General features: G+C 37.6%; 1 protein-coding gene and 1 long non-coding RNA gene across 9 annotated transcripts in view; one reads left to right on the forward strand and one right to left on the reverse strand.

Moving 5' to 3' along the window:
- Nucleotides 1-27,775, reverse strand: part of CDH8 (cadherin 8) — a 362,718-nt gene that overhangs the window by 14,368 nt on the left and 320,575 nt on the right. Inside the window, exon 1 of one of the 8 annotated variants that reach the window (XM_023244995.2) lies at nt 14,179-14,979. The exons of the other annotated variants lie outside the window; for them this stretch is intronic. Within the exon in view, the coding sequence (XP_023100763.1) occupies nt 14,179-14,335 (157 nt within the window). The 5' untranslated portion in view covers nt 14,336-14,979. Of the gene's footprint in view, nt 1-14,178; nt 14,980-27,775 lie in introns of those variants that run through there. 8 annotated transcript variants of the gene reach the window in all.
- Nucleotides 1-27,775, forward strand: part of LOC123382195 — a 44,898-nt gene that overhangs the window by 12,267 nt on the left and 4,856 nt on the right. Inside the window, exon 3 of the long non-coding RNA XR_006590193.1 lies at nt 6,509-6,574. This is a non-coding gene — a long non-coding RNA (uncharacterized LOC123382195). The remainder of the gene's footprint in view (nt 1-6,508; nt 6,575-27,775) is intronic.

A 27,775-nucleotide genomic window follows, 5' to 3' on the forward strand; every position in this document is an offset into this window, starting at 1 on the left:
TAGTCAAAAATTTTCAAGTACACATTAAGTGAATTAACACTTTTTTAACAGAAAAACTCTGCTATAAGCATGCAATACTACAGTTCTATAAATATCTGCATTGTTTTCATTTTGCGGAGGAAATATACAGAAGCTCGGCTATGCTTAGGACTCAGCAAGTAGCCTGTGAAAGTTAAACATCTTCTAAAATTCCCTAAGAAGCTACATAAACTATTCTTAAATTGTTAATATAAAAGCAAAAAGTTAGATTATATGAAGTTGGTGTAGAATATAGTGGTATGAATGGTGATGTCCAAAAAGACATATCCAAATCCTTTTTTTTTTTTGGAAATCTGTGAATGTTACCTTCCTTGGAAAAGACTCTTTGCATATGTAATTAAATTAAGTGTTTGGAGATGAGTTCATCTGGGGCTGAACCGGTGGGTACTACATTCAAAACATGTATCCTTGTGAGAGTGTGGCAGAGGTAGATTGGACACAGAGTAAAGGAAGAAGTAATGTGACCACAGAGGCAGACATTGGTATGATGTAACCATCAAGCCATGGAATGTCTACAGCCAACAGAGAAGCTGGAAGACAAAAAGGATGAATTTTCCTCCAGAATCTCTGGAGAGGAGTATGGCCCTATAAGCAAATTGATTTTGGATTTCTGGCCTCCAGAACTCTGAGATAATATATCTCTGGTTATTTTAAGCCCCTCAGTTTGTAGTAATTTGTTCTGGGATCCCTAATAAACTAAGTTAATCAGTGAATCTGATTAAATGTGATTTACAGAGTCAGGGAAGGGCATACTTATTCCCATTTTACATAGGAGGAATGGAGTTTTTGACAGACAGTGACTTGCTCAAGGTTTCTCAGCTGGTAGCTAAGAATTACAACTAAATCCAATGCATTTGCTACACTTTCTGTCATCTTAACAAAATTCATCTCAGAAAACAAGGGAAAATGAGCTCTAAGAAGGTTAAATTAAAGCTTAAGGATAAGATACAAAACAAAGTGTGTGGAGGGAGGTTTTTCCATTCTATGACACCTTTATCACGAACAAGGAAAAACTAAATGGTCATTGCCACTGTAGATGATAATTCAGTATTTTAGAAGTATCAAAAGGTATTCAGTACAGTACTCCATAGATCTAAATCCCATATCCTGAGAGTCTGCCTAACATAGCACAACATATCATAGCATAACATAACCATGAATTAATTATCAAGAAGTGATTATTTTTGGTGCCAGAGAGAAACACAAGTATTACAGGTACAAATTCTATGCTAGATACAATCATATTGCCCAAGGTCTTCTGAGTTTGATTATTTTTTCCCTGTATTTATTTGCATACTTGCTCTTACACAAAATGTTCCATGAACCTTATGCAGATCACTTAATGCTTAGATGAAAAGATTTATCTTACTCCAGGCACTGGGGAATGAGGGATGAAGACTAATATGACCTTCATTTTATTTCAGGAATACCTGTATTAACTAACCCTAGAAAGTGAAAACTATACCAACAGTCAGTTTCTGTTCGAATGGAAATTTTAAACCTTTTATAAATATCAACATGTATGAGAAAGAGTATTTTTACCTATTTATGCAGAAGTAAAAAAAAAAACAACAACAACATTTTTTAGAGTGTGCAAGCTATTTAAATACAAACCAAACCAAACAAAGAAATACTAAGGCTCTTATTGGAATTTCTTGTGAAAATTCCAGAAAATAACCTCATAGTCATTAAAAATCAAGACACTGGAAAGCTAGTGTTGTCAAGAGAGTGACTTTTCCACCACATCACTATTGATTGAGTAGACCTCTCTAAATATTTAAGAAACTGGGTGTCAGAGATTAATTCTTTTTGCACTGGAGCTGATTAATTCATTTTGCACTGGAGATGATAAATTTGTGCTTATTAACACACTTGATGTATAGGGTAGTTGGACCAGAGAGTAAGGCTGTTTTACAACAGCAGTTCAAGTGAGGTATGCATTGCATATAACTTACTGAAATCATTAAATATAGTGAATGGAGAACTGAGGATATGAAAGACAGGAATTACCAAAAGTAGTTTGTTATCTAGTTAACCTGCTTCCATTTGAAGGAGGTCAAGTATCCCTGCAAATCATCATTTTGTTAGATACCATCCTTTCCCTGAATGTTTTGAATTTGCACATATACAAATAAGACATAAGGTGAAAGCCACCAAAAATGGTACAAACGCACACTCCCTTGCTATCACCCACGTCTCTATCTTAACTTCTTTCAAATCTACACTGATACCTTCACTGCATTCTGCCCTCAGTTATTCAGTGCCTATTGTCAACAAGACATCACTGTCAGAGGAAAAGATCCTCTGCATACTTTCCCCTAGCATGCTGCAATATGGTCAGATACGATGGTTTTCTGTCTTGCAAAGTGAACGATCCTTGGATGCAGAGATACCGTCTTCTTTAGTAAATGCAAATGCATCATTTCATTTGTCATGTGTGTCACTATATAGAAGTCTCCATGGCGAGATGTTAATCCTTGTTGAATGAGCAAATGGGTGGCCAGGTTAAGTGAGGATGTGATTACTGATCTCAAAGAACTTCTGACACAGAAGGGGAGAGAAAAATGGCATATAACTAGCCAAAACATAGGCGAGTTGGTGGTCTATTCTCTAATTGTGACTTTGTCCTGCCTTAGCTCTCATACCCTGTGGTCCACTATGCCATATGTACCTTGACTTAAAGTTCCATCATCATAGATACAGATGAAAAGAAGCCTTAAGGAAGGCGAGGCCTGTGGGCTGGTTTTAAAAACAGCTGGTTGTGAAATGGGGAAATACAGAGAATGGCATTCCATCTTTTCTGCTTCCCTGTTTTGTTCAATAGCATTCTGCCCTCAGCGTTTTCATCTAACCTCTGACAACAAGAAAACCATGGGCTCAAAATGGAGTCACTATATTAAAGCCCACATTAGCAAATCAAGACTTGATACCCAAGCTAAATGCAGTTTCAGCTGCCCCCCTGCCCCACCACCTGCAAGGAATGTGACCTTCAACCAACCAACCTGGAGTTGTGTGGTCAGCACTAGGACACAGTCCATAATAAGAACCCTTATGTTGCCTTAGAATGTCCACCAGTGCATTCTTTGCTAATAATTTCCTTTTTTCTGGTCCTCTCTGACTTTAAAAAACTTTCTATACTGGACGTCATTGGTGCTCCTTTCTCTTTGCTACATGGGATGCTGTCTGATTCATTTATTCTTGAATAAAGTCAGTTGGAGCTTCAAATATCCTTAGTTGAATTTTCATTCTTTACCACCTCTTTATGAACTATTTGAATGTGATTCACTTACTTGATTTCAAATACCAGACAATATTTCTTTCTAAAATGTTACACTACATCTCTTCTACTTACCTACTGACCATATGTACCTGAATGTTCAGTAGCACAAATTCAACCTTTCCAATAATGGAACTAATAATATTTCATCCATATTCTTCCCCATTTTTAAAAATCCCTTTCTTGGTTCCGTTCCTTGCATCATCTGTGTGGCTTTATGACTTTATACGTCTCTCCCCTTGCATCCACTAACCTCACTTCTTTCTTTTCATGGAAGAAAGTTCTGTCCATCCTTCAGTAACTAGCTGAAAATTTATTACTTCATTTATGAAGGAGGCTGTAGGAACAGCCTAGGGATTTGGGAGTATCTAATTCAGAGATGAAATGGAGATTGGATTATAAAGAAATGTAAAGTAAATAAAGTGGTTTTAATTGTTCTCTTAAATACATGATAGTGAATACAGTGAATATGAGTTAGTCACTTTGTAACGAGTCTCAAAATACAAAACAGAACCTTGAGAAGTCCAAAATATTCCTAGCCCTACAAAACTAGAATGCAAGGAGAGAGACATATGTCAGCAATCTTATATTTATTATTACACTAATTAAAATAAAGTGTCCATTATCTCCTAGGGTCTGATATACCTGGTCCATCTTGACATTCCAATCTTAAGCCCATTTAATTATCAACTTAAATCTGAGCAAATATTCACACAAACAGAAGCCAACTCTAAAATTCAGGCAGTAATTCAGATATAAATATTTGCATGTGTTAAAAATGCCTATTCTTGGATTTTACCCCAAATCAACTGAATAAGAATTTCTGGGGATAGGCCCTGGACATCTGCATTTCAAATAAATTTTGTTTGCATAAAAATCTCCTGGGATGCCTGAGAGCCATTCTACTCTATTCCATTTCTTCCCTTAGGTGTTTGCAGTGGTTAATGGCTTGGCCCAAACCCTTAGAGGCTCCACTGGGGAAGCTATTATGCTCTGGGTTCTGTAATCCAGCAGGGGTAGCAGCTGATAGCAATTTTCCTGCATAATTCCTTCTTTTCTGGCTTAGTGGTAAAATAACTGCTAAAAAAAGGAGGGAAAGATGCAAGAAAATGTGGCATCCTACAGCGAGCTGAAGTCCAGTGTTTGTCCTTGAATCACTTTAAAGTTTAATATGTTATATTAAAACAGCTTGGCTAAACATATATCTTTGGGCAGAAGTCTTAATATATAGTGAAGGCAAGAGTACGGAAGGCAGTTATGTAGATAAAATTATCATTCAAGCAGTGGTCACATTATCATTCCTCCCAGGTTGCTGAGAATGGCACGTGCTTTTGAATCTTAAAATCCACATCCTGTATAGTATTGGAAATAGTACTGTTTTGATCATACAAAAATGACTTTACATTAAAGGTCAAACTGATTTGCTTTTCCTCAAATTCACCCACATATTAACAGGTAAAATACAGATGGAAGGAGCAGAAATAAAATGATTGAAGAAGAAGATACCTGTGTAGGTCACCCTTATGACTGAAATAGAAATCACATCAAGCTCATTCAAACTCTTTTTATTGAAAATGTAATCTGATAAAATTCCCTATTGTTATACACTATAGAGAAATTTGAATACATTTTGAAGTCATGCATGATTTCATTTTAATACTTTCTTTGAAAATAAAAGGGATTTTTTTGATCAGTCTTTTAAAATATTCTCAAGATGTTATTTGATTTTCCAAGCTTGCCAACCCCCGTTGACAATGAATGCGTAGTATTTTCTGGTACTGGGCAGTGATATGAAGATCCCTACTATCAAATACTCCACATTCTGGCACCATAGAGCTGTGCTTAACAAATAGAAATTTAGGGGGAGTTCTTCCATTTTCAACATTCTAAATCCTGAATAGCTTATCTTAAGGTATAATTCCTTTAGGGTGTGTATTTCAGAATTTTTGTGAATATCTTATTAGATAATATTCAGGCTCTGGAATCATTCCTAATTGTGTTTGCACCCCAATTTCATTACTTACCTGGTTGCATTTTAAAATAATTTCCCCATGGTCAGAGCAAATACTTTTATTGTACCCAAATTACTAATTACAAAACCAAGAGTCAGAAGGTCTTTGAGGAGCAAATGTGTTTTTCTTCCTGAGGTGTATAATAAAACTTAAAATAACAGTGGTTTTCATTAGTATATGTAAAGCTATCAGTTACCTTAACTTTGAAATTAAGTGAAGACCTGTAATCTTTTAAGAATATTTGGATTTCATAGTTTTATACTTTATAAGGAATTTCTGTTTGAAAACCTCAAAGTTGGAATATAAAGTAAAGAACTGAGAAAATAAAGGTTAAGGAGTAAGACTTCAGGATGCACATTGAGGAAGAGTTAACAGAATGGAATATGATGAGGTTCTTATAGAATCCAGATGCAGTATGAAGTGATTTCTAAGGAAAACTTCCACTTAATTACTATAAAAAATCAGTCATCGGTTTTAGTAATCCAGATTTCGATTTAAAACTTTATCTTAATCAAAAGGAAGCCCAGTGAACTCACAGAAAAATCCAAAAAAGCCAAAAACCACTAGGAAATTGCTACAGTTCAGAGCTAGGTTCAGAAAATCCATTGATGACAATTCCTAAAGAGAAGACTGTCCAATGAAAGTTTATATCTTACATCGCCCGTGTCTAGTATTAGATCGTGTACACAGTAGGTGATGTTAAATTGCATAGTTCTTCTATTTTATCTTTAACTTTTTTAGCCCAAGATCATTGGTACCATTTGAAAGATTTCTATCTCTATTTTTGTCTTGAGGCCTCTTCCTTCCTTAGAGTATTTTCTCATGTATGTGTTTCTACTGACTGGGAACACAAATATTTCAACAATTAAGGGGAAAATTTGAGAGTTCTCTAGGAAGCTTGGTCCATGTCATTTTAGGATGCATTTTATCCATCAGTAAATAGCTCACTTCTTTCTTTAAGATGGTCTGGTTCATGCAAATTTTCTCTCTCCAACTGTGAATCAAGATTGTTCTAAGAAGAATATACAACATATCCCCTACTTTCAAATGGAATATTTTTATTATACATTTCTTTGATGGTGCTCACCTTGCATTGCTATCTATTCTTGTTATTGTACCAAATGAACAACTTTGACAAGTATAACTCATTTATGTAAAAATTTTACTCTTTCTTACCTAGGAATATTTAACTCACCTGGATCATTGTCCTTGGAAAAAATTTGGTGCACATTCTACAACATTATTGGTGAGTCTTAATGATGAGACATTTCATTTTAATATTTAAAAAGTACTATTCAGTGTCCCAACTTGAGAAAAGTCCAAGGAGAGACTAATAGTCTCACTGAACTGAAGACACAAAGATGGGTTTTGGATTTGTAGGAGTAAGTACCAGAGAAAAAGAATGTATGCAAAGAGAGAGGTAAGGAAAGTGATAAAAAGGGGAAAATTTTGGAAAAAAAAATATTATGAAAACTTTTCATTTAAGAAAGCTGTAATAATATTAGCTATATTAATATACTAAGCAACGTGGAATGCATATTAATATCAATCAAAATAAATTTTAGAACAGTGAAAATTATCAGTTATAAAGAGGGCTATTTCATAGTAATGAATATGTCAACTCACTAAGAAGGTTTAATATGTGATGATCAAATATATCTTTCAAAAATACATAAGACAGACAGAGACCCACCCCCTGAGGTAGGCAGCTGTCAGTTGAGTTCCCCTGCTCTCACATCCCCAGAGAGTACTTTCACTTTAATAAACTTTCCTACTTGTACCACTGGGGGAAAAAAAATACCTAAGACAAAAAGTGACGGAATTGAAAGTAGCAACAGACAATTCCATAATACTTCGCAATGTCAACACTCCTTTCTCAAGTAATTGATACAACAAATAGGAAGAAAACAGTAAGGTGACAGAATAGCTGAACCTGATGGTTTTAGTCTATAAACTGATGTAAATTATTTGTCATTTAAATTATTTGTCAGAAAATTCCACTCAACAATAGGAGAGAACATACATATATAAATATAAATATATATGTGTGAATATATACATACAAACAAACAAAACCATATATATATGTGTGTGTGTGTATACATATATATATAAACAAACAAAGAAAACCATATATATATATGGGTTTTGTTTTTGTTTTTGTTTTCCTCTAAGGTACAGGGACTGTTCACCACGATAGACTACATTCTGGGCCATAAAAAGTTCCAATGCAAAAGAGTTGAAATAAACAAGTTATGTTCCCTGATTCAAAATAATTAAATTAGAATACCTTAACAAGAAAATTATGCCATGAGTCAAAGAAGAAATCACAAGGGTCATTAGAAACTGTATTTGGAACTGAATGAGAATGTAAACACAACCCATTAAAATTTTGTGGGATGGAGCTAAAGAGCTATTAAAGAGAAATATAAAATGTTAAATACTTGTATTAGACATAAACAAAGTCTTAAAATCAGTGACTTAAACTTCCACCTTAAGAAACTTGAAAAAGAGCAAGTTAAGTCCAAATATATAAATGAAAGAGTTTAACAAAGGTAAGTATCAATGAAAGAGTAAATTAAAACATATACAAGCCATTCATAAAATGAAATATTGTTTACTGCTAAAGATCAATGAAACTTATAAAACTTTAACTAGACTAATTAGGAAGTAAAAGAAAACACAAATTACATATTAGAGGTATGAAGTGAGGCAGTGATATGAACAATTTAATAACAATGCTTGCCTTAACTGAGATGAATTGTACAAGTTTCCTGACATGCAAAAGTGCCTAAACCACCTCAAGAAGGAACAGAAATTTGGAATAGCCTTATATCAATTAAAGAAACTATACTAATAATTAAAAAGCTTACTGTAAAGAAAACCACAATCCCAGATGGCTTCACTAGTGAATTCTACCATACTCTTTAGGAAGATATTATGCCAATTCTACACAAGTCTTCCATAAAATAGAAAAGGAGGAAATATTTCCCAGTTCATTTTATGAGACTAGCATCATCCTGATACTTAAACTAGGCAAAACTATTGCAAACATATGCAGGCACTTCACACATCAATGTCCCCAGCGGTATGAAGTTAAATGTCTTCTGAGACAGGGAGAAAGACACTGATAGGTAGCATTTGCCAATTCTTGTGTTGTAGATACGATACCTCAACTATGGTTGATTTCAAGCTAACAACCTAGTATTAACCAGCTCCCCAAATTCCTGAAATCTTAAAAATCAGGTCTCATGAACTACTTACAAAGAGGAGCAGCAGAGCACCAAATATCTTTTAATTAACCTACGGGGGAAAATTCTTAAGAACATTTTAGCAATTTGAACACAGCAATACGAAAAAATGATTCTGACACTACCTACTGGTATTTCTCCTAAGAATATGGTTTTGTTTTTCTCTTAACTTTGAAAGTCAGTTGCCAGATTGATAGGATAAAGGAGAAAAACCACATGATCATTTCAGTAGATGAATTTGATAAAATTCAACACTCATTCATGATAAAAAAAAAACTCAGCTAACGGTGAGTAGGAGATTCTCCTCAACCTAATGAAGGCTATCTTATAAAAACTTGGAATTAACACCTTACATAATGTTGAAAAATGTGAATACTTTTTCCCAACCATCAGCAACAAGCAAGGTTGTATTCTTTTGTTTTCAACATTCTGCTACAAGCTCTAAACAGAAAAAAATAAGGCATGAGAAAGAAATTAAAGATTGTAAAAGAAGAAGAAACCTGCTTTATTCACTAACAACATAATACTGAACACAAAAAACTCTAATTGGTATGTAGAATATTTTCATAGCCCCACGAAGTGCCCTTATTGTCTGGTGGCATGTGTGTGCAAGGGATTGACTGTAAAGAGAGATGAAGGGACTTTGTGGGGTGATGGAAATGTGATAGTGATATAGGTGCATGCGTTTGTGAAACTTTTCACCTGTGCACTTAAAACGAGTATTTGTTGCAGGTCAATTATATCTCAAGAAAGATTTAAGAATTTCCCAATTCATTTGATTTACATCTGCCTCCCCTGCACTTAGTTTTGCTTCAGGAGTGGAAGGTAGCCTTCCCAAAGTGGGGTATTTAGTTCTCTTCTCTCTCTGTCCTTCTAATTCCTTTTCTAGTCACATATCTGCTGTATCTGATTGTGACAGCTCCATGATCTGCCCACGGACACATGGGTCAAGGGAAAGGGTAAAATTTCACATGGCTGATACAGCTATAATCTGTTACTGGTGCCCTATGAGAGGGAGATAGAAAGTGCTGGTACTTTTTTTATTGGGATTTTTCATGTGTTCCTCATAGACTCTAGCACTGGCAGCCCCTCTGACTTGAACTCGTGTGATGAAAATGGTGCCTTCTTCTAAAGTTCCCAAACTGAACTCTTAGAATTACCCTATTTGGGTCCTTCTGTCCACCCAGGACTTGGAGTTCTTTTAAGATGATCCCACATTCACCTGCCACTTTATACAATTTGGAAAATGGGACCAGATATCAGTGGATAAATTGAAAACACCCCCAATCCTGGAATATTAAAATGTTTTTGGTTTTCAAAATGTAGTTTGGGATGGCATTTAAGCCTCTATATCATTACATCTGTCTATTACTTTGAGGTGATAGAACTGATTTAAAATCAGATGGGGGTGACTGTTGTGTACCTCTGTAGATTTACTAAAAATTATTGAATTGTACTATAAAATAGGTGGGTTATATGAAATGTATGTTGTATTTCAAAAATCTATTTAAAATTGTGAAAAAGAAAAAGAATACGCTCACATTTGTATTAGCATTCACATAGGAGAGCCACATGTGCTATCTCTTTGAAGATTGATGAATAGTCGCAAAGTCATTTGTGACCCTAATGCCTATCTTACAAAACGTTCCTTTGAGTAACACTCTGCATAGATTGACAGCTGACAATATTTGGCTCCTAAAATTAGGAAAATTCCAGGTGGTAACCTGGATGATCTACCAGTATGCGTCATGTCTTGCAAAAACTGTAGAAACCTCCGCTGAATCTCTGGGAACATAATCTCTCCAAGTAAAGGATAAGCTCCTAAAATATTCCATATTAAAAAAAAATTGATATTCACAGAATTCAATAAGTAGATTCTGCTGTTTAACTTGCTCTTCTATAACAAAAAGGAGCTTATTCAGTCTTTTTTTTTTTTAAGCTTGTGAAAAGTGAAATCTAAGCCAATCTTCTGAAGAGTTCGAGCATTTTCCTTTTACAAGAAGCCATTTAAGACCAAAAACAATTTCTGTGGACGTTTAACAGCTCATTAGTTTTTAGTGATCTGAAGCAATGAGAGTTTATTTATTAGGAAAAAGTAACTTTATTTTTTAATTTGAGATGGAAAATATTAAAAACCTAAGGATAAGTGAAACTGGTTCCAAAAGACTCCCAAGAGATGTCATATGTGGATTTGCTGGTAATTGCTCTGCATTCTTACTTTTAAACATGCATTTGCCAGGATCTCCATACCCACCATAGAAGGTGGAAGTGATACTTAAATTCTTGTGTTGCTTTTGTTACCATGTTTTTACATTTGAACATTTTTCACATTTTAAAAATTTCCTCTTACAGTATCTCCAATTAAATCCTCCAGTTCATCACAATCGTGGTATTTTTTTCCTTGATTAATCTTCTCTTTTCCTGCAATGCTTATATTAAAGACAACGGCATTGAAAGAAAAATACAACAGATATGTTTTTCATGTACCTTTCTTTCAATGTAAATTCTCATTCCTGTCCAATAAGCCAATAGAACATCTGTAATTATCCTACTTAACTTTTGGAACAATAATTGCCTATCCCTGTACAGGCTGAAATGGGAGTTTTGCCCAGTGACAATTAAAAGTGAAAGTAAGTTAACATTTGCCAGTAATAACTAGTCTATATTAAGCTATTCAATCTATATACAGTATACAAAAAGCTGTTACATTAAAAAACAGCCTATATAGCGTATACTAAAATATTTATGGGGGCTCTTGGGTGGGTCAGTCAGTTGAGTGTCTGACTTTAGCTCAGGTCACGATCTCACAGTTCATGAGTTCGAGCCCTGTATCAGGCTCTCTGCTGTCAGCAAAGAGCCCCCTTCGGATCCTCTGTCCTCCTCCTTCTCTATACCTTCCCTGCTCACATGCTGTCTCTCAAAATTAAATAAGCATTTAAAAATATATATATTATTGACGAATGCTATCATACATGGGACTTGCTTCAAAGAAATAGAAGTGGGGAAAGTGGTAAGGAAATAAATGAAATAAGCTTGGGCATAAGGCGGCAATTATTGAAATTTAAGATATGGGTATGCAGAGAGCAATAAGATGATTTATTTTATAAACTTTTAATATTTTCCCTAATGAAACATTGAAAAATAACTTAGGCAGTTATTTTCTAATTACATCTTTGTTTATTAGCTCTGTGGACTTAGACAAGATATTCTACTACCTTGAGTCTTTGTTCTCTTAATTGAATGATGGAATAATAACACACAACCTGTTGGACTATTACAAAGATTGGAGACCATACTATAGATGTAAAAAAATAGAGCACGGGACAAAACCTAAAGTCAGTGAATGGTACCCATGATTTAATTCATGGACCTTTGGAAGGAGTCATTTATACTTTTAAATGAGAATCAGATGGTATAATGTTTGTATATCCTCATGTATATACATGTACATAATTTGTATTTCCATCTCTCTTTGGCATGCTCTAACCAGACAATCAAACATTGTCTGAGCAGCATTTTAAAAGGCATGGGCCCTTAGAAGTTTCACTAGTTGGGTTCTTTAAAAGTAGTAATGGACATTGGGGACATTATGATTTCAGAGGTATTGGCTCTAGATATTATTATTCATTCCATCATGCATTCATTCATATCTTTGTTGCGTTCAGTCCCAAACTTCTGGCTGTGCTCGCATTAAGGATCTTAGAGATAGAAAGGTTTTGAAATCCACTTGATCTTGCTGCATAGGTGCAATTTCTCTGCAAAAGGCATTATTTCAGTCACCCTCCTCCACCATGAGGTAGGATAGACCCTGCAATTGGTAATTCTAGAAAAGCCAGTAAAGCACAGAGTCAAGTGATCTTTGAGGATACCTTCCCTCCAGGACTAGATCACCACCACACCATTGGTGTTCAGCAGAGACAGTGCCTGTCATCATGGAATTGTTATCTTTTCTGTTGTCCATTCCTCCAACTTCCCCACAAATACATGACAGTGCTGGGAGACTAAGCAATAACACCTTCAGAACTTGAGATCAGTTGTACATTCTTGCCTTTCAGGTTTAAAATGGAACTAAAACCAGTAACAGATTATTGCAATGTGATAATAAAGTGTGTAAATCATGATGTTGCTAAATCTCAGGTGATTCACTCTCCTCCATTTTCCAGGTGTTTATTGTGAAGAACTCTATGAAAGTGTTTCCATGGTCTAGGCATTATAGATAGAGCAATAAAAAGGTTCAGATGCTTTCATGGAACTTCTAATCTAGAGGCAGACACAGTGAAACAACAACCATAATGACAAATGCAGAAATCACACATATTTCTTTAATTATAATTGTTCCATGGGTTAGGTAATAAGGGAGCCAGGTTACATTGAGGGGCTATAGCAACAGGCCTTAAAACCTATGTGAAATCTAATGCATCAGTCAGACAGGGGCAGTTATCTGACTGCTTGCATTTACATTGATTTCCTGACAGTCAATTGCTCTGCTCTTTGCCTCAGGAGGTGCTGACCTAACAGATCCTGTGTCATCCAGAATTTGGCCGGGTTCAGCTAATGGGGAGTCAGTAGCTGGTGACGGGAAGGTTGGAGAAAAGAACTCCAAGTTATTCACCTCTCTTCGCTAGCTCAAGGTGGCATTTCTAGCAACAGCTGAACCTCCTCAGTGGCTTCAGTCTTCCATCCCTTCCTGTGGCTCCTTTTGCATTTCTAACTTTTCTGGGAAACACTAGACACCGAGTTCCAGTAATTCTGCATCTTCCCTTTGTCTCTCAGCTTCTTGGTTGCAATAACTTTCTCCTGTTGCCAATATTTAAGTTGTCTCCCATCATCTCTGTCACCATTGCCTTGTGTTAAATTTCCTGTTTTAAATACTGAGAGTGGCTTCTGTTTTGGTGATACGTGGTCAATACACAGTTTTGAATTGGAAACAGAACTTGAAAACAAAGGACTTGTTTTGTCTAGCATCTAAAAAGGGTCTATCTGGGGAAAAAGAAACACAAAACAAGGGCAACCCTTATCCAGCTTAGTTTGGAGAGTAGAACCGGGTACAAGGGCTTGGCCAGTGAGGTATTACAGAAGGTGAAAAATGCTGTGGAAGAAAACAAAGCAGGTCTGGGGAACTGAGGAGCTCAGTAGAGAAGAGCATGCTCAGTGAAGGCAACATCTGAGCGAGTTGAGGCAGATGATGAGGGAGTCAATCACTTAGATAGCTGAGTCAGGAGGGGGGAGAGGACAATGTGTCCAGAGAGGGGATAGTAAATTCAATGACCCTCAGGCGGGCATGCCTGTGATAAGTTCAATGAGCTCAAAAGGAAGGATGTCAGTGTGGCTGGGGGTTCGCCGGAGTGATGTGAATCAGAGTATAAGATCAAGTCAAAGAGATAAAGAAGGGAACTTACATTTTTTACATAGTTTCTATCAGAATTTTTACAACCCTGAAATTTGTTTCCTTATATATAATGTGGTAATAATATAACTAACTTTACATTGTAATAGTGAGGATGACATTACATAAGGTGTACGAAGTGCTTACCAGGGACCAGACACATATAAAGAGGTCTATCATTATTACTATTGCTGTGTTGTTTCTATTACTTACCTTCCCTGTGTTTTCTCTTCCCTCGGCGGAGATGATGAGTCTGTCTCCCTTGCTCCGCACACATTTCCCTTAGAGGATGATTTTTGGCTTTTTGAATCAGTTGCTCTAAACCAAAAGCAGAAGTTGCTCTCTCACCTGAGAAAGAAGCTAGCTTCATTAATTTCTACTGTGTTCAGTGGAGTCAAATGGTAAATTCCTTTGAGGGAAGGGGTTATGTCTTAAATGACTTCGTATCTGAATATTCTAACACTGAGGCTGTAGTAAAGCTTTAATGTTTGCGGAATGAAAGATGAATGTTCTCATCCTCCCAGATTATCTAACTTGGGGCAATGAACATGAAGATGCCAGCCTTTGCTTATGCATCACTGAAGCAAAGAAGTCTTATTCACATTGGGATATTTCTGTGTCTGTGAATCTGATTCCTCAAAGCCAACGTAAAGCACATTTATCAACACCAGGATGATCTGAATGTTTAGATAATTATTCAAATAATATCGCTATTCATGCAGGAATGCATCCATTCTTTGCACTCCATTCTTAGGACAGCAGGATTTTTTGTTTGCCCGAATCACTCATTTGACAAATTTATTAGTCATCTACTCTGTACGGGGCACTGTTCCCGTACTGATTGCCTCAACTCTCCATTTGATTTTGCCTGTGAAAATAAAACCAAAGAGATACTGGAAATCTACTTTCTCATTCCAAAGTTCTTATTTAAAAAAAAAATCAGCAGTTGGTTTGTGTTCAAGTGTTACTTTGTAAATGCCCCTCATCTGGTTCCTTTAATTCTGGGGCACTCTCTTTATTATGTTCACATCACTAGATACTCCTGCTGTGTAACCTTCCACCTACCTACCTCGAGTCTATCTCTGTCTTCTATGGGCTTTTAAGCTCTTTGCAGAAAGATCAAATCATTAATGGTATTAAAGATGTCGCAGTAAAATTGTTATCTATGCTGGAAATGTTACGTGAGTAAAGAAAGGGAGAAATTTTTAATTGGAAGTCTTGCAGCTGGAAACCTCCACAAGGCTGGGGTTTTGTGTTTCTTTATATTTACTAGCGTTAATGCATTGTAGGTTAGGCAGAGTGTGCTCGGAAATTACAAGGACATTTCTACATATGTGTATGTGTCCTTTTGAGGTTTGAAAGTGGAATCTATGTTTAACCAGATAGCTTTTGAAATAAGGGGGAATGAAATGTTTGTGACAAGGCAGTTTTGAAGAAGGCAGTTACCTGGGGGTTTAGGTAGGATCCTACAGAGCAACTCCTCAGCTTCCTAACCACATAGTTGGATGCAAATTACAATCTTTTCCCCCTCAGTACCTTACACATTAAAATGATATTGATACTTTCCTTAAATATTGGGGTAGTTTAAATGAACCATGTAATAGTATACCTGGCTTATAATGGACTCATTTTAGTCTGGCTTACTTTCCCTCTTCCTCTCATGCCACAACAAAAAAGCAATGAAGCCTGATTGAGAGTGAAATTTGGCAATTCTCAGTCCTCATCCCATTTTAAAGCCAAAAAAAGTCAGTCACAAATTTCATAGCGTTCATAAAGGTCATTTCCTTATTTAATACACACAGTACATATATAGATTGTATCCAGCCTTCTTCACTGTAAATGAAGCTGTGATCATCACATATGCCCATTTTATAGATCAGGATTCAGGCTCAGACAGTCTAAATAACTTCCTAAAAGTTCTTCTGTTCTTTGGCAGTAGTACTGAGCAGCTGGGATTCCCTTAGCTTTGTCATGGTTCTCCTGAATTTAGAGGACATTATGAAGGCTTTGATGATTGTCATGAAGAGGAGACTCTCACTTTAAACTCCCTACAAGATGATTTCATACTTAGAACCCCATTAGTTCTCACACAGACCTTCCCACCAGGGGTTGTTATCCTAATTCTACAGTGTAAAAAATACTTATTAACAGAATGGTTTCCTTGTGTATTCTGGAGCCAGACCATTTGGGTTTGACCCTGGCTTTGCATATATCAACCAAGCGCTTCGGGTAAGTTGCTTAACCTTTACGTGAGTCAGTTTTCTCATCTGTTGAATGGAGAAATAACAGCCCTAGCATAAGTGAATTCTAGTGATTTTTACTGAGTGTGTATAACCAATAAGCTAGGAACTTTAGTGGGTTCTTTCTAACCTTCATCTCACTTGGCTATATCATATTTGTTTTTATCATGCAACATTGCAAGCCGTTCCCATATGTTACAGTGAGGAAAACCATCAGTCCCTTTTGGCAAATGGGGCTACTGACAGCTTGTTAAATGGGTACAGAGGGCATTACATTCATGTCTCTCTGTCCCAAAAATGGTGTTCCAAACAGTTTGAAGTCTCTCAGCAGAAGGAACTTCTAACCTGCTGGAACAGGGAAGGAAAAGCAAGGAGGAGACCTGCCTACTTGTGTTTACTTATTCCTTTCATGTGTCACATGCCAGCATCACCTCCATCATGCCAACCTCTCTGCCAGAGCAACTAATTTACATCCCGTTCGTTCAGGTCAGACGAAAGCCAAGCATGTAATTAGTGCATATGTGCCCTTGGAAACTCTACTGAACGACCTCAGCTTTATAAGGACTCAAGACATGTAGCAATTCTCTCTGTGCCCCTAACCTCCTGCAGGGCCCAAACTTACCTGCAAAGCAGTTTGTTTTCAAAGGAGTTTAAAAAGGAAGAGTTTTGCTCTTTTTTTGAGTGCTTCTTTTTTCGTGTTGTTGTTGGGCCATCAAGCAGTGGGGGGAAATGCAATGCACTCAGCTGTCTGCGATAACCCCAAACACAGCAGTCCTGAGGTCTGAAAGTAACTGTTAGTATTCCCTTGTGGTTTGGGATTCTGCAGAATGATCCCATTGAGGTGGCAGTGGGGATATTGAGATTTGAACAGCGTGAATTCCCTTCTACTCTCTCTCGAGCTAGGGAATACTCCATACTGAGGGACCTCAAGGTGATTGACAGAGAAAATGAAACCCATTTAAAGAGAGCATTTTACTTCTTTTTGCCTTTAGTGGATGGGCCACCCTTAGCATCATTTCCAATGGTTCTTATCATCTTGAAAGTGAAATTTTCATAAGCCTAAGATGTCCCAAACCCATTCAATACTTAGAATCAATTTTTCAGGGGTGCCTGGGTGGCTTAGTCAGTTAAACGTCCAACTTTGGCTCTTGCAGTTTGTGAGTTCAAGCCCTGCGTCGAGCTCTGTGCGGACAGCTCACAGAGCCTGGAGACTGCTTTAAGTTCTGTGTCTCCCTCTCTTTGTCCCTACCTGGCTTGTGTTCTCTCTCAGTGTCTCTCAAAAATAAATAAACATTAAAAAAAAAAGAAAAAGAAAAAAATTTTTCCATCAAAGCCCCTGCAGTAGGTTTGTGGGGTCTGAGTGGATCGAAGCATTACCTTCTGTTATCTTAAGTTACTTTTAAGTCCGAGTATTGCCTACCTCATCTCCCCCATGCCACCCACTTTGATGTCTTCAGTATCTAACAGTCTAACATATAGCATCCCAGGGGCAAAAAACATAAGAGGGGGATAGGGCAGAGGGAGCTTTGTTGACACATGGGCTGGCAGATTGCTCCAAAATGCGAAGGTATGGTCCCCCTCTTCATTTGACAGTTTAAGAAACTAGCATTGTCGCTGTTAACCAAAACACCATTTCTCAATGAACTGCTCAGGGCTTCAGAATCAAAGTGAATGATGATTGAATTTTAGGTCTTCTGTGATCTTGGAAAAGTCTCTTTACCACTCAAGTTTTTGTAATATAAGGTAGAGCAAGTAACAACTCCTTTTTAGGACGGTTGTAAAGGTAAAAGTAGATAAGATATATAAAGTTCCTGGCTGGTAAGAGGTACACATTAATGTTAGTCAAGCCCCACTTCCTCCCTGGAAATACCCCCTACGCCCAGCACACTGACATGGAATCCTACTTTCTCCATGGTATTACCACTTATTTGCTTTGTGACTTAAGGGAATCACTTAATCTCAACCTCAGTGAGCCTTCGATTCTACAGCTTTAAAATGAGGTTAATAATATCTCCTGAAGGATCTTTGTAAGGGAACTCAAGCCACTCCTTTGTAAGACAGGAAGCAATACTTACTAGTGTTTATTATGATTACAGATTTTATTTTTGCTTCTATGATGATGGTAATAGCCAGAAATTTGAGACAGAAAAAATGTTTATTGAGTCCTTCTGAAGATTTTTATTTATTTATTCATTTATTTTTATTTTTTTAAATGTTTGTTTATTTTTGAGAGGGAGACAGAGACAGAGTGCCAGCTGGAGAGGGGCAGAGAGAGAGGGAGATACAGAATCCTAAGCAGGCTCCAGACTCTGAGCTGTCAGCACAGAGCCTGACACGGGCCTGAACCCATGAACTGTGAGTTCACCACCTAAGCTGAAGCCGGATGCTTAACAGACGGAGCCACCAAGGTGTCCCTGAAGAATTTTATAAACATTAATGACAAAATTCTATGAAGATAGTTTTACTAATGTGTTTTATTTTTATTTATTTATTTTTTGGATAAAGATGGGGTTGTAAGAGAGTTTAACTTATTTGCCCAAGCTCACTCCACTAATATATGTTATAGTTGAGATACAACAATCTAACCATGCCCTAAAAACCACTAATATAGACTGCCATCTGAATCAGTGTCTAGGAATTTTAACTTTGTTAGTTATCCAATGTTAAGCTGTGTTTAAACTAGGACTATATTCTCAGGACCATTTCACTAAAGCTGACATTTTTCAGGATGTATAGGAGCAAGGAAGTATGTTGGACATATGCTGAATAATGGGCCATGGGGGATTTACGCTGGCATTTTGGCAGCTCAGTATCCATATTTTAAGGATGATCAAGTTTCCTGGGTCAAGAGGGTCTCTGAAGTAGCAATCTAACTCTTGGGAGCATTGTTGAGAGAAGGTATAAAGATGGATTCTGAAGGTTAATCACGCTTCTCCCTCTTGTCTAAAATGTTGGATTCTTTATTGATCTTTGTTGCAATTCTGCCATTATTGGCTTTCTGAAACCTTGGAGCAGTTTGGCACAGTGGTGGCAAGTTATAAATCCCCTTGCTAAGTGAGTTTTCTCACACATAGATGATTCTAAAATGGTCTTTCTCATCTATATAAGCTCTCCTATTTCACGTGAACAAAATGAGGTTTGGAACAATACAATTCTCATCAATATGCATGATATGATCTACAGAGTTTGATCAGTGTTTGCAGGAATGGGAATTGTAAAATATTTATGCTCTTTCAATAAGCACACATACCTTTCGAGTTGCTATCGATTAAACATTTGAAATAAATCTCTCAACTTTTGGTCTTTTTGTTTGGTTTATTTTTCTCCTGTACCAAGTAACATGTCCATTAACAGCACCATATGTTTATTCTAAGAACACTGTTCAATCTAAGAAAATGAAGAAGTAGAATGAATATATCAGTATAATTCATATTTGGATCCTCTGGAATTTTCTTTCCTCAGTAGGGCTGGTTTATTATATGTGAGTGACTCCTTCTTCAAGGCTCATTGTAGTACACAAAGTCATTATAAGGAACGCCTCCATTTTTTTCTTATTTTACCACCTCCACCTTGTAATTCCTCAAAATATCTCTGGTCTCCTTGTAGCCTCATTTTTAGTTACTAATGCCTGCGTGCCCCCTCAGTATATAGTCTAGTAGTGCCAGTGAGATTATAGTTCCCCTGTAATCTCCCCTGTCTAGCCAAGCTGTTCCCTTTGTCTTGGATGACCCCCACTTTCATTTACCTTGGTAAGTCATACACCTTTGATAAGTACATTTGCCTTGAAGAATCAGCCCAGATTTACCTCTTTCAGAATTGAGCATCAGGACTTCTTTTCTGTGTTCAAGTTCTCTGTGCCTATTCCTCTCATTGCCTGAATCATTGGTTTTCTAATCTTGAGACCTTTAGTAAGGCAAAAGCCCTCATTTATTTGTGGTATGCCTGGGCCATTGCTGAATGCAACTTATCTATTTACATTACAGGCACTGTGGTTGGCACATACTTCTATGTAATCTTTTCTTTCCCAGTTTTCTTCCCTTGGATGGAAGCACCACCAAGTCTTTATTTTCTCCATCTGATACTTCTTCTAAGACTTAGCTCAGGTGTCTTCTTCTTCTAGAAATCCATATTGCCTGCTTTTCTTACCTCATCTATTTAGATCCCCTCATCTGTAATCCTGTTGTGCCCTCTGAAAACTCCAGACTTAAGACAAGCAAACCAATGACTAGGACAGAGTAAGAACTTCAATAGCATTGTTGAGGATATGGATCATGACATTGATCTCTGTATTTCCTATATTTGTCACAGTACCTGTTCATGATAAGTTTTAGGAACTCAGTCAACATTTGTTAAATGTGCATGAATGGATGAATAAAAGGAAAATGTATGAAAGATTGCTTCTGTAGTATTTGGTCATAACACTCTTTGAAAACATACTGAATAAGAGTAAACATGCACAGCTTATATCCAATTAACCATCAATCAACACTTCTAACCACCTTGACCACCTTCTTGACTACCTTGCCAGACAGTACAATCACTGAATATTTTTGCTATGCAGCGGATGATTCAGTGGTGTTCAGGGGAAGTACATTGTTATCCACTTGGAAATTATTATATGTAGTAACATCAGTGATTTTTTTGTCATACGGATAAAAATGTAGTTCAGAGGTTAGGTGGCCATATAATTTATCATCCAAATGCTTTGGAAACAAAAGAGGCCATTATTAACAGCTAGCATGCTAGAACTGCTTAGCTAGAAATGCTAGCAGGCTTAAACCTGGAATTAACCAGGAAAACAGTGGTGAAAGTTTACCCTATCTAGAGGGAAAAGGCAATGATTTTATAAATGTCAGTCTGTTCATTTGAATTTCAGTGTCCAAAGGCAAATGTGATAGCCAACTCTATGAAAAGCCTCCCCATCAGAGATTTTTATCTAAGTGTCTGAAGTTGCCTGTAAACCTAACCATTAGATATTTTTCTTAGTCACTCAATCCTGCTATGCATTATTAGTGAGGTTTGATGGATTCCTTCCTCCAGACCTCTCTGAATAAAAAACATACATACTGTTTTACTGCTCTTCTGCAGTTCCCCTTTCAGAGAGTAAGGGAAGAGTATGCATATACCTTGTTGGCTATGCTGGAATTCTCCCAGGTGGTTGTGTGTGTGTGTGTGTGTGTGTGTGTGTGTGTGTGTGTACGCATGTGCACACATGTGTTGGGTTGTGTCCTAATGTTGCTAAGAAGAGGAACAACTGTTCTTTGTTGACTGAAGGAGAATAGGTCCTGCTTCCCTGAGATTTTGGCCACAGTCGCAGAGTAAACAATTATAACAAAAAGTTGTTAGAAGCCCTTCCACCTTCCCCCAGAAAATAGAATAAATGGTGCACTTGTATTGCTGTATAGAATAATTTTGTCTGTTTCTCTCTGGAGGAAATGGGTGCTGAATAATGAGTAGGTTGGTTATAGATTTTTTTTTTTATTTTGCAAAAATGTCTGCAATAAGTCTTCTTTCCATAATTATGCCTCTGGATATTCCCCTCCCAGACTTACTCTGGAATTAATCATGTGTCTTATTTTGGCCGAGGGGCAACAGGAAATGTGACTTAGTATTTGGTATTTGGTATATTTTCCTATGCTTTAGTATCCTATAACCAATACCATGTGAACAAGTGTGGACTGGCCTTCTGGATGATGCGACACACAATGTTAAATCATCCCTAGCCCGCCTAATATTAAGCCAATCATCTAGTATGTTGTGAAGCCAAGTTAGACTGAGTCCCAGCTGAATTAGCTTAAGTAAGAAGAATCATCCAGGTGATAGAAGGAGTCATAAGAAACTTTAAAAGTTTATTGTTTAAGCAGCTAAGTTTTTTTTTAATGTTTGTTTATTTTGAGAGAGAGAGAGGAGGGGATCAGAGAGAGAGGGAGAGAGAGGGAGAGAGAATCCCAAGCAGGCTCTGTGCTGACATGGGGCTCTATCTCAAGAACCAAGAGATCATAACCAGAGACAAAATCAGTAGTTGGACTCTCAACCTACTGAGCCACCCAGGCGCCCCTAAGCTGCTAATTTTTGAGTTAGTTTGTTACAGAGAAAAGCAAACTGATAAAGAAACAGGTACCTTATAAAGGGGTTGTTGTAAAAAAAAATTAAAACCTGTAGCAACAGCTTTGGGACAAGGTAGGTGCAGAGGTGTGGAAAGAGGTCAGGAAACGGTTAGCAAATTCTAGAAAATCAGAAAGGATACTATTATCTTCTTAGTGGAGGCTACTGATTAAACTTATAGGAAACCTATAAAGTATTAGAAGAGAATTTTACAACTTAAATCATCTTCAGCATGAACTAAAACAGTTGTAATTCAAAAAGAAGCCTTAGACACCTAGCAGATAAGAAAGACTTTTAGCTGAAAACATGAAGTGTTTCTTGTAGAAAATGAAATACTTCTCAGGGATGACCTAAGAATCTAGAGGGCACAGGCAAGAGCAGTAAACAATGAACTGGGAGCCATGCCCAGAAGCAGAACCTGGCTTATTCCCTACCTTTAGAGTAAGAGGATGGCAACAAGTAACCAGGTGGATTGTACAATAGCTATGGACCAGTGCCTTCTATACATCTAACATTCATCCTCTATTAAAATGTCAATCTCTAGTCCAATTATTTTGAGCTTAACTCTATTCGTTAGGTATATGGGCTACAGATAATGTGCCTTTTCAATTCATAGTCTCCTGACTGAGAGAAGCTGAAACTCAAAATGTCATCTGCACTCATATCTGTTACAGATCATGACAAACTGATTCTAAAATTGTTAAGAGATTTTGGGGAATCCTGGGATAGGGGTGAGCATGTATCAAATGTGAGAAGAATATGAAGGATTTATGGATAGAAGGTACACATTATAGACCACAGAAAATGGCCACAAAATATATATTTCTTTTTCATGGAGTGGAGTCTCTCTTCCCAGCCCCAAATGTGGGTTGCCTTGTGATTTGCTTTGACTAAAAGCATTTGGTGAATGTGACATTGTGCAAGTTCTGAGCCTAGGGATTAAGAGATCCTGAAGAATCTGTTCTCAGTCTGGGAAACTATATACCCCCAGAGTCCAAATTAACCTTCTAGAGGAGAAGAAACCAAGTGGAATGGGTTCCCAGTTGTCTGATACAAAGCCTCAGGCAGCTGTGTGAACCAAGGTGAGAGAATAGCTCAGCCTAGCTCTGAACAGAAGAGCCAGGAAGACAAGCATAGCAGCAAATTTGCTGATTCACAGAATTGGGATGAAATTAAAGGGCAATTGTTTTTATGCCTCACAAGGTATCATTATTAAGAGAGACTTGATTTGGCAACACTAAGCTATATGATTTACACAGAGTTCTGGAGCAGACTGCCTTCACCTGAATCTTGGTTTCACTACTTTTCACCTGTTTAATTGACCTTGGCTAAGGCACTTCACAGCCCCGTTTCTGCCTCTTCATCTGCAAAATGGAGATATACTCCAAAAAGCAATGGTAGACACTCATATATTGTTGTTGATACGAGTTATGTGTAAGTTAACTTTGTTGAGTGTCAAAGTTGAACACTGAAATCCCAGGGGCAGCCTAGAGATTCTCTGCCATAAAGAAGGGGAAAAAGTAAATGAGGTATGATTCAAGGAAGTGACATTAAACTATCTCCATTTTATAAATGTTTCTGGGACTTTCCTGGTTGTGCATTCGAGCTGAATAACAGTAGCTATTATATATGGGGCATCTTCTACATGTCAGGCACTTTACACACATTATCTCTAATCCTTACAATTATACTACGAAGCAGTCGATAAATGATAGCTATTATTATGCATCACATTCTGTGTAAATGCTTTATATCATTATCACATTTAATCCTTAAAATCACTTCTATGATAGGCATTATTAACCCAACCTAACAAATAAAGCAACAGAAGCGAACAGACCTTAAATAAAGGACCCAAACACACAGAGTTAGTGAATGGCAGAGCAGGGATTCCTATTTGGAGCTGTCATAATCTAAAACCTATGTTTTTTTTGCTGGTGTCATTCTGCATCTTGGCAGATAGAAATCCTACAAAGTTAGAGTTCTTTGTCAGGTTCACATAAACACTGGCAGTGGATTATTGTCTGCTTTGTTCTCAGAAAGAAAGCACAGGGGAAGGTTGGTGAAGCTATCCACACTCTATAGTTGAGTATTAACATGGGCACAATTGACTCTCCAGGGTCTTTTCCTGACATGACTCATAATACCAAATGAATTTACTCCTAGAAGGACTCTCCTTGCATCATTGGTTTTCAAATTATATCTTGGGTTCTGTCATATTAGAAGAGAGGGCGATAGGGAATGGACAGGCTATCTGGTCCTGTCCCTCACCTATGTTTCAGTCATAGAATCTTCATATCTGTGTGTTCTACATAATTAGGGTATATTGAAAAATATAACTTAACAAAAGGATTCCTCCATTAAAACAACAACAGTAACAAAGTCAAGGACTTCAGTTTCATGCAAATGTCCATAGTGTAAAGGAGACCCCTGGGGCCCAAAGTGGAAACTATTTTACAAAGACCCCCAAAGACAGACTTCGGATAGAGGTAGGATTAGACCTCAAAAATCTGGCTTTCCTCTCCCTGTAGAACCTTCTGTGAGGCTGTTACTAGATGAGGTTTCCAGTCAATTTTGATGTGCAAGGAGGTTCTCTTAAGTGTCCCTTAGGCCCAAAAGGTTTAGCTGAATATTTAATTAATGCATTACCATGGCCTGTCTTGAGGATGGGGCCATCGGAAAAAACTAGTTCTAGAGTCATCAGAATTACTCTTCGGCCATCTTTGGACTAGGTCATGACCATATTTAGGCCAATTTTCTTAAACAGTGACCGCTGGGATCAGAGGAATTGCCAAACATTAGACGGAATGATCTTATGGAAACTGCCCTATGTATCTTAGGATGTTTAGCAGCATGTCTGACCTTTACCCACTAGATGCCAGTAATCTCCCACCACTTCCCTAGTTGTGACGGCTCCAGGCACTGCCAAATGTCTCCTGGACTGCAAAGCCACCCTCAGTTGTGAAACACGTGGTCTGATGTGGGCACTAAAATAATTTATTAAATCATCACTTCTTAGTGATATCCCAAAGAAAACTAAACTCACTAAACTTCTTAGTGATATCCCAAAGAAATCTAAAACAATATCTGCACTAGTCATGGAAGGCAAAAACAGAACTTGAGTCAAGACTAATGCAGCTTTTAGGATTTTTTTTTAACTGATTTATGGTAACTGAGTTGTGCAGGCACTGAAGTGTTTGTGGATGTTTCAAAATGACCTGCTTTTCATGAACATCAAATTTTTGATCTATCTGCAGAAAAAAAAAAAAATGGATTGATAGCTGCTATCAAATTTGATAGCAGATCCTGGATATAAAAAAAAAGTTTTCTTGCTGTAAAATTTTAGCTGCCTGTCACTTACATTATATTATGTCACATCTCACAATGACATATTGCAATGTAATGCAATGTAAGTCACATAAGAGACAGCTGCAATTCATAACTTTCTGAACAGGGAGAGTCATGCTCTACCAAGAAGCTTCCCAAGGGAAGTGAAGGAATCCCTCTGCTGAGGTCATTCACAGCATTGATGCTACTGGCCTATTTATGACTTGTACCTTCTTATCCCATCTGTACTGTTTTTTCTTCCAACCTATCTCTTTTTTTAAAACTGACCTTCCAGTATTTCTTTGGAGTGTGACAAAGCTGTCAATCAAGTGGCTTGCCTCCATGAAAGTGGGGACTTACCCAGGCTGACCCATCAGAGATCTCAGGCTGCTGCCAGCGTAAGGTTGAATTTGTGTGAATTAAGGGATGGATTCACCTTTGGGCAGCTACAACCTTAAAGGGTTCAAGGGCTTGAAATGAAATCAGGCCTTTCTGAGAATAGAGAAAGAAGACTCCCTGGGGTCATAATTTCTCATGGGGAAAATGGGCTGGTTTTCAATTGCTGCTTACCCCAGGGCCAAGGGCGTTGGACAGGGAACAGCTCACAAAACTGTTCACAACAGCCCTGAGGATATTTCATGTCCATGAATACAGAGAATGTCTCAGTTCAGTCACATGAGCATCTCTTAGGCCATACACGGATGTTTTAACCAGGAGTTGATAGATAGGGAACCCAGGAAAAAGAGGATCTCTCCTCCAGAAATACCAGGCTGTGAGATATGTATAGCCCTGATCCTTCAGCAAGTTTTGTTTCCTTCTCTTTAAAGAGACTGTGCAGGGAAGGCAAGATAACACACAGAAAGAAAGTAGAGGAAGTTGTAGGGAAAGACGGGCTTTGGGGCACCTGGGTCTCATCATTAGAGAAGCCATATAAACTCTAGACTTTCTGTTATTTGGGCCAATTTACCTTTATAGCGAGGGTAGTTTGAGTGGGGTTGTCTGCAAGCAAATAAGTCTTAATAAGTACATGTACTCTCTCCACCTAGTTTTTTCTGTCTAAGACTTGACAGGTAAGCTTTTCATGAACTCTTTTGTGTGAAGGTACCTTAAATGAATACTTTCATTCACCAGCCTCTTATGTTCTTTAACCACACCCACCATTTATTGATCCTCCCTTTGATCCCATGTATTGTACTCTAAGTTTGCATAATCTTTAAAAACTCCTCATGGGGTGCCTGGGTGGCGCAGTCGGTTAAGCGTCCGACTTCAGCTCAGGTCACGATCTTGGGGTCCGTGAGTTCGAGCCCCGCGTCAGGCTCTGGGCTGATGGCTCAGAGCCTGGAGCCTGCTTCCGATTCTGTGTCTCCTTCTCTCTCTGCCCCTCCCCCGTTCATGCTCTCTGTCTCAAAAATAAATAAACGTTAAAAAAAAAAAATTAAAATAAATAAATAAATAAATAAAAAACTCCTCACAATGCTGTAAGTAATGCCTGGATGTATCCATTTTAAGAGAAGATTCAGGCTGAGAAATGCAATAGCTCATCAAAGATCAGCTCGCAAGTGATGGAGCCTAGTCTGTACTCAACCTGTGGGAGTTGACTTCCCACTGTGTGTGATTGTCTTTGTCATTGCTCACTTTCATCACTGTTACCTCTAAGAATATTTTGTATTTTATATATTTTATGTTTTATATATATTATATTTTAGTAGCTGGAGGAGGACAAGAATCGTGTAGGATCAAGCATAACAGAATCACATTTGTGAGAGCCCATGCTTCCTCCTCCCCCATAATTTTCTTCACATTGTAACTTTGTTCCCCCTCTCTGTCCTCTAGGAGAACAAACTGATGCATGTTGTACAGGAGGCTCAGATCCCCTGCAATGTGAATGGGCTTCTGTGAGCCCAGCATTCATGGACCTTAAAGAGTGGAGTTTGCAGGGATCCAGGGATTACTTAGCACATAATGAACTTTATCTGTTCTTGGCCTTGGTTTCCTGTTTCACTAGATCTCCTAAAAATACTGATAACTTCCCTGAATCTTACTTTGTTGTCATTATTGCCCTTTGACAGAGCCATATGTAGGTCATCTAATAAGCACCTTCCCTGGCTACTACTCTTAAGGAGAGTCCTGGATAGGAA

Source organism: Felis catus, chromosome E2 (assembly GCF_018350175.1).
Source record: "Felis catus isolate Fca126 chromosome E2, F.catus_Fca126_mat1.0, whole genome shotgun sequence".
Lineage (NCBI taxonomy): Eukaryota > Metazoa > Chordata > Mammalia > Carnivora > Felidae > Felis > Felis catus.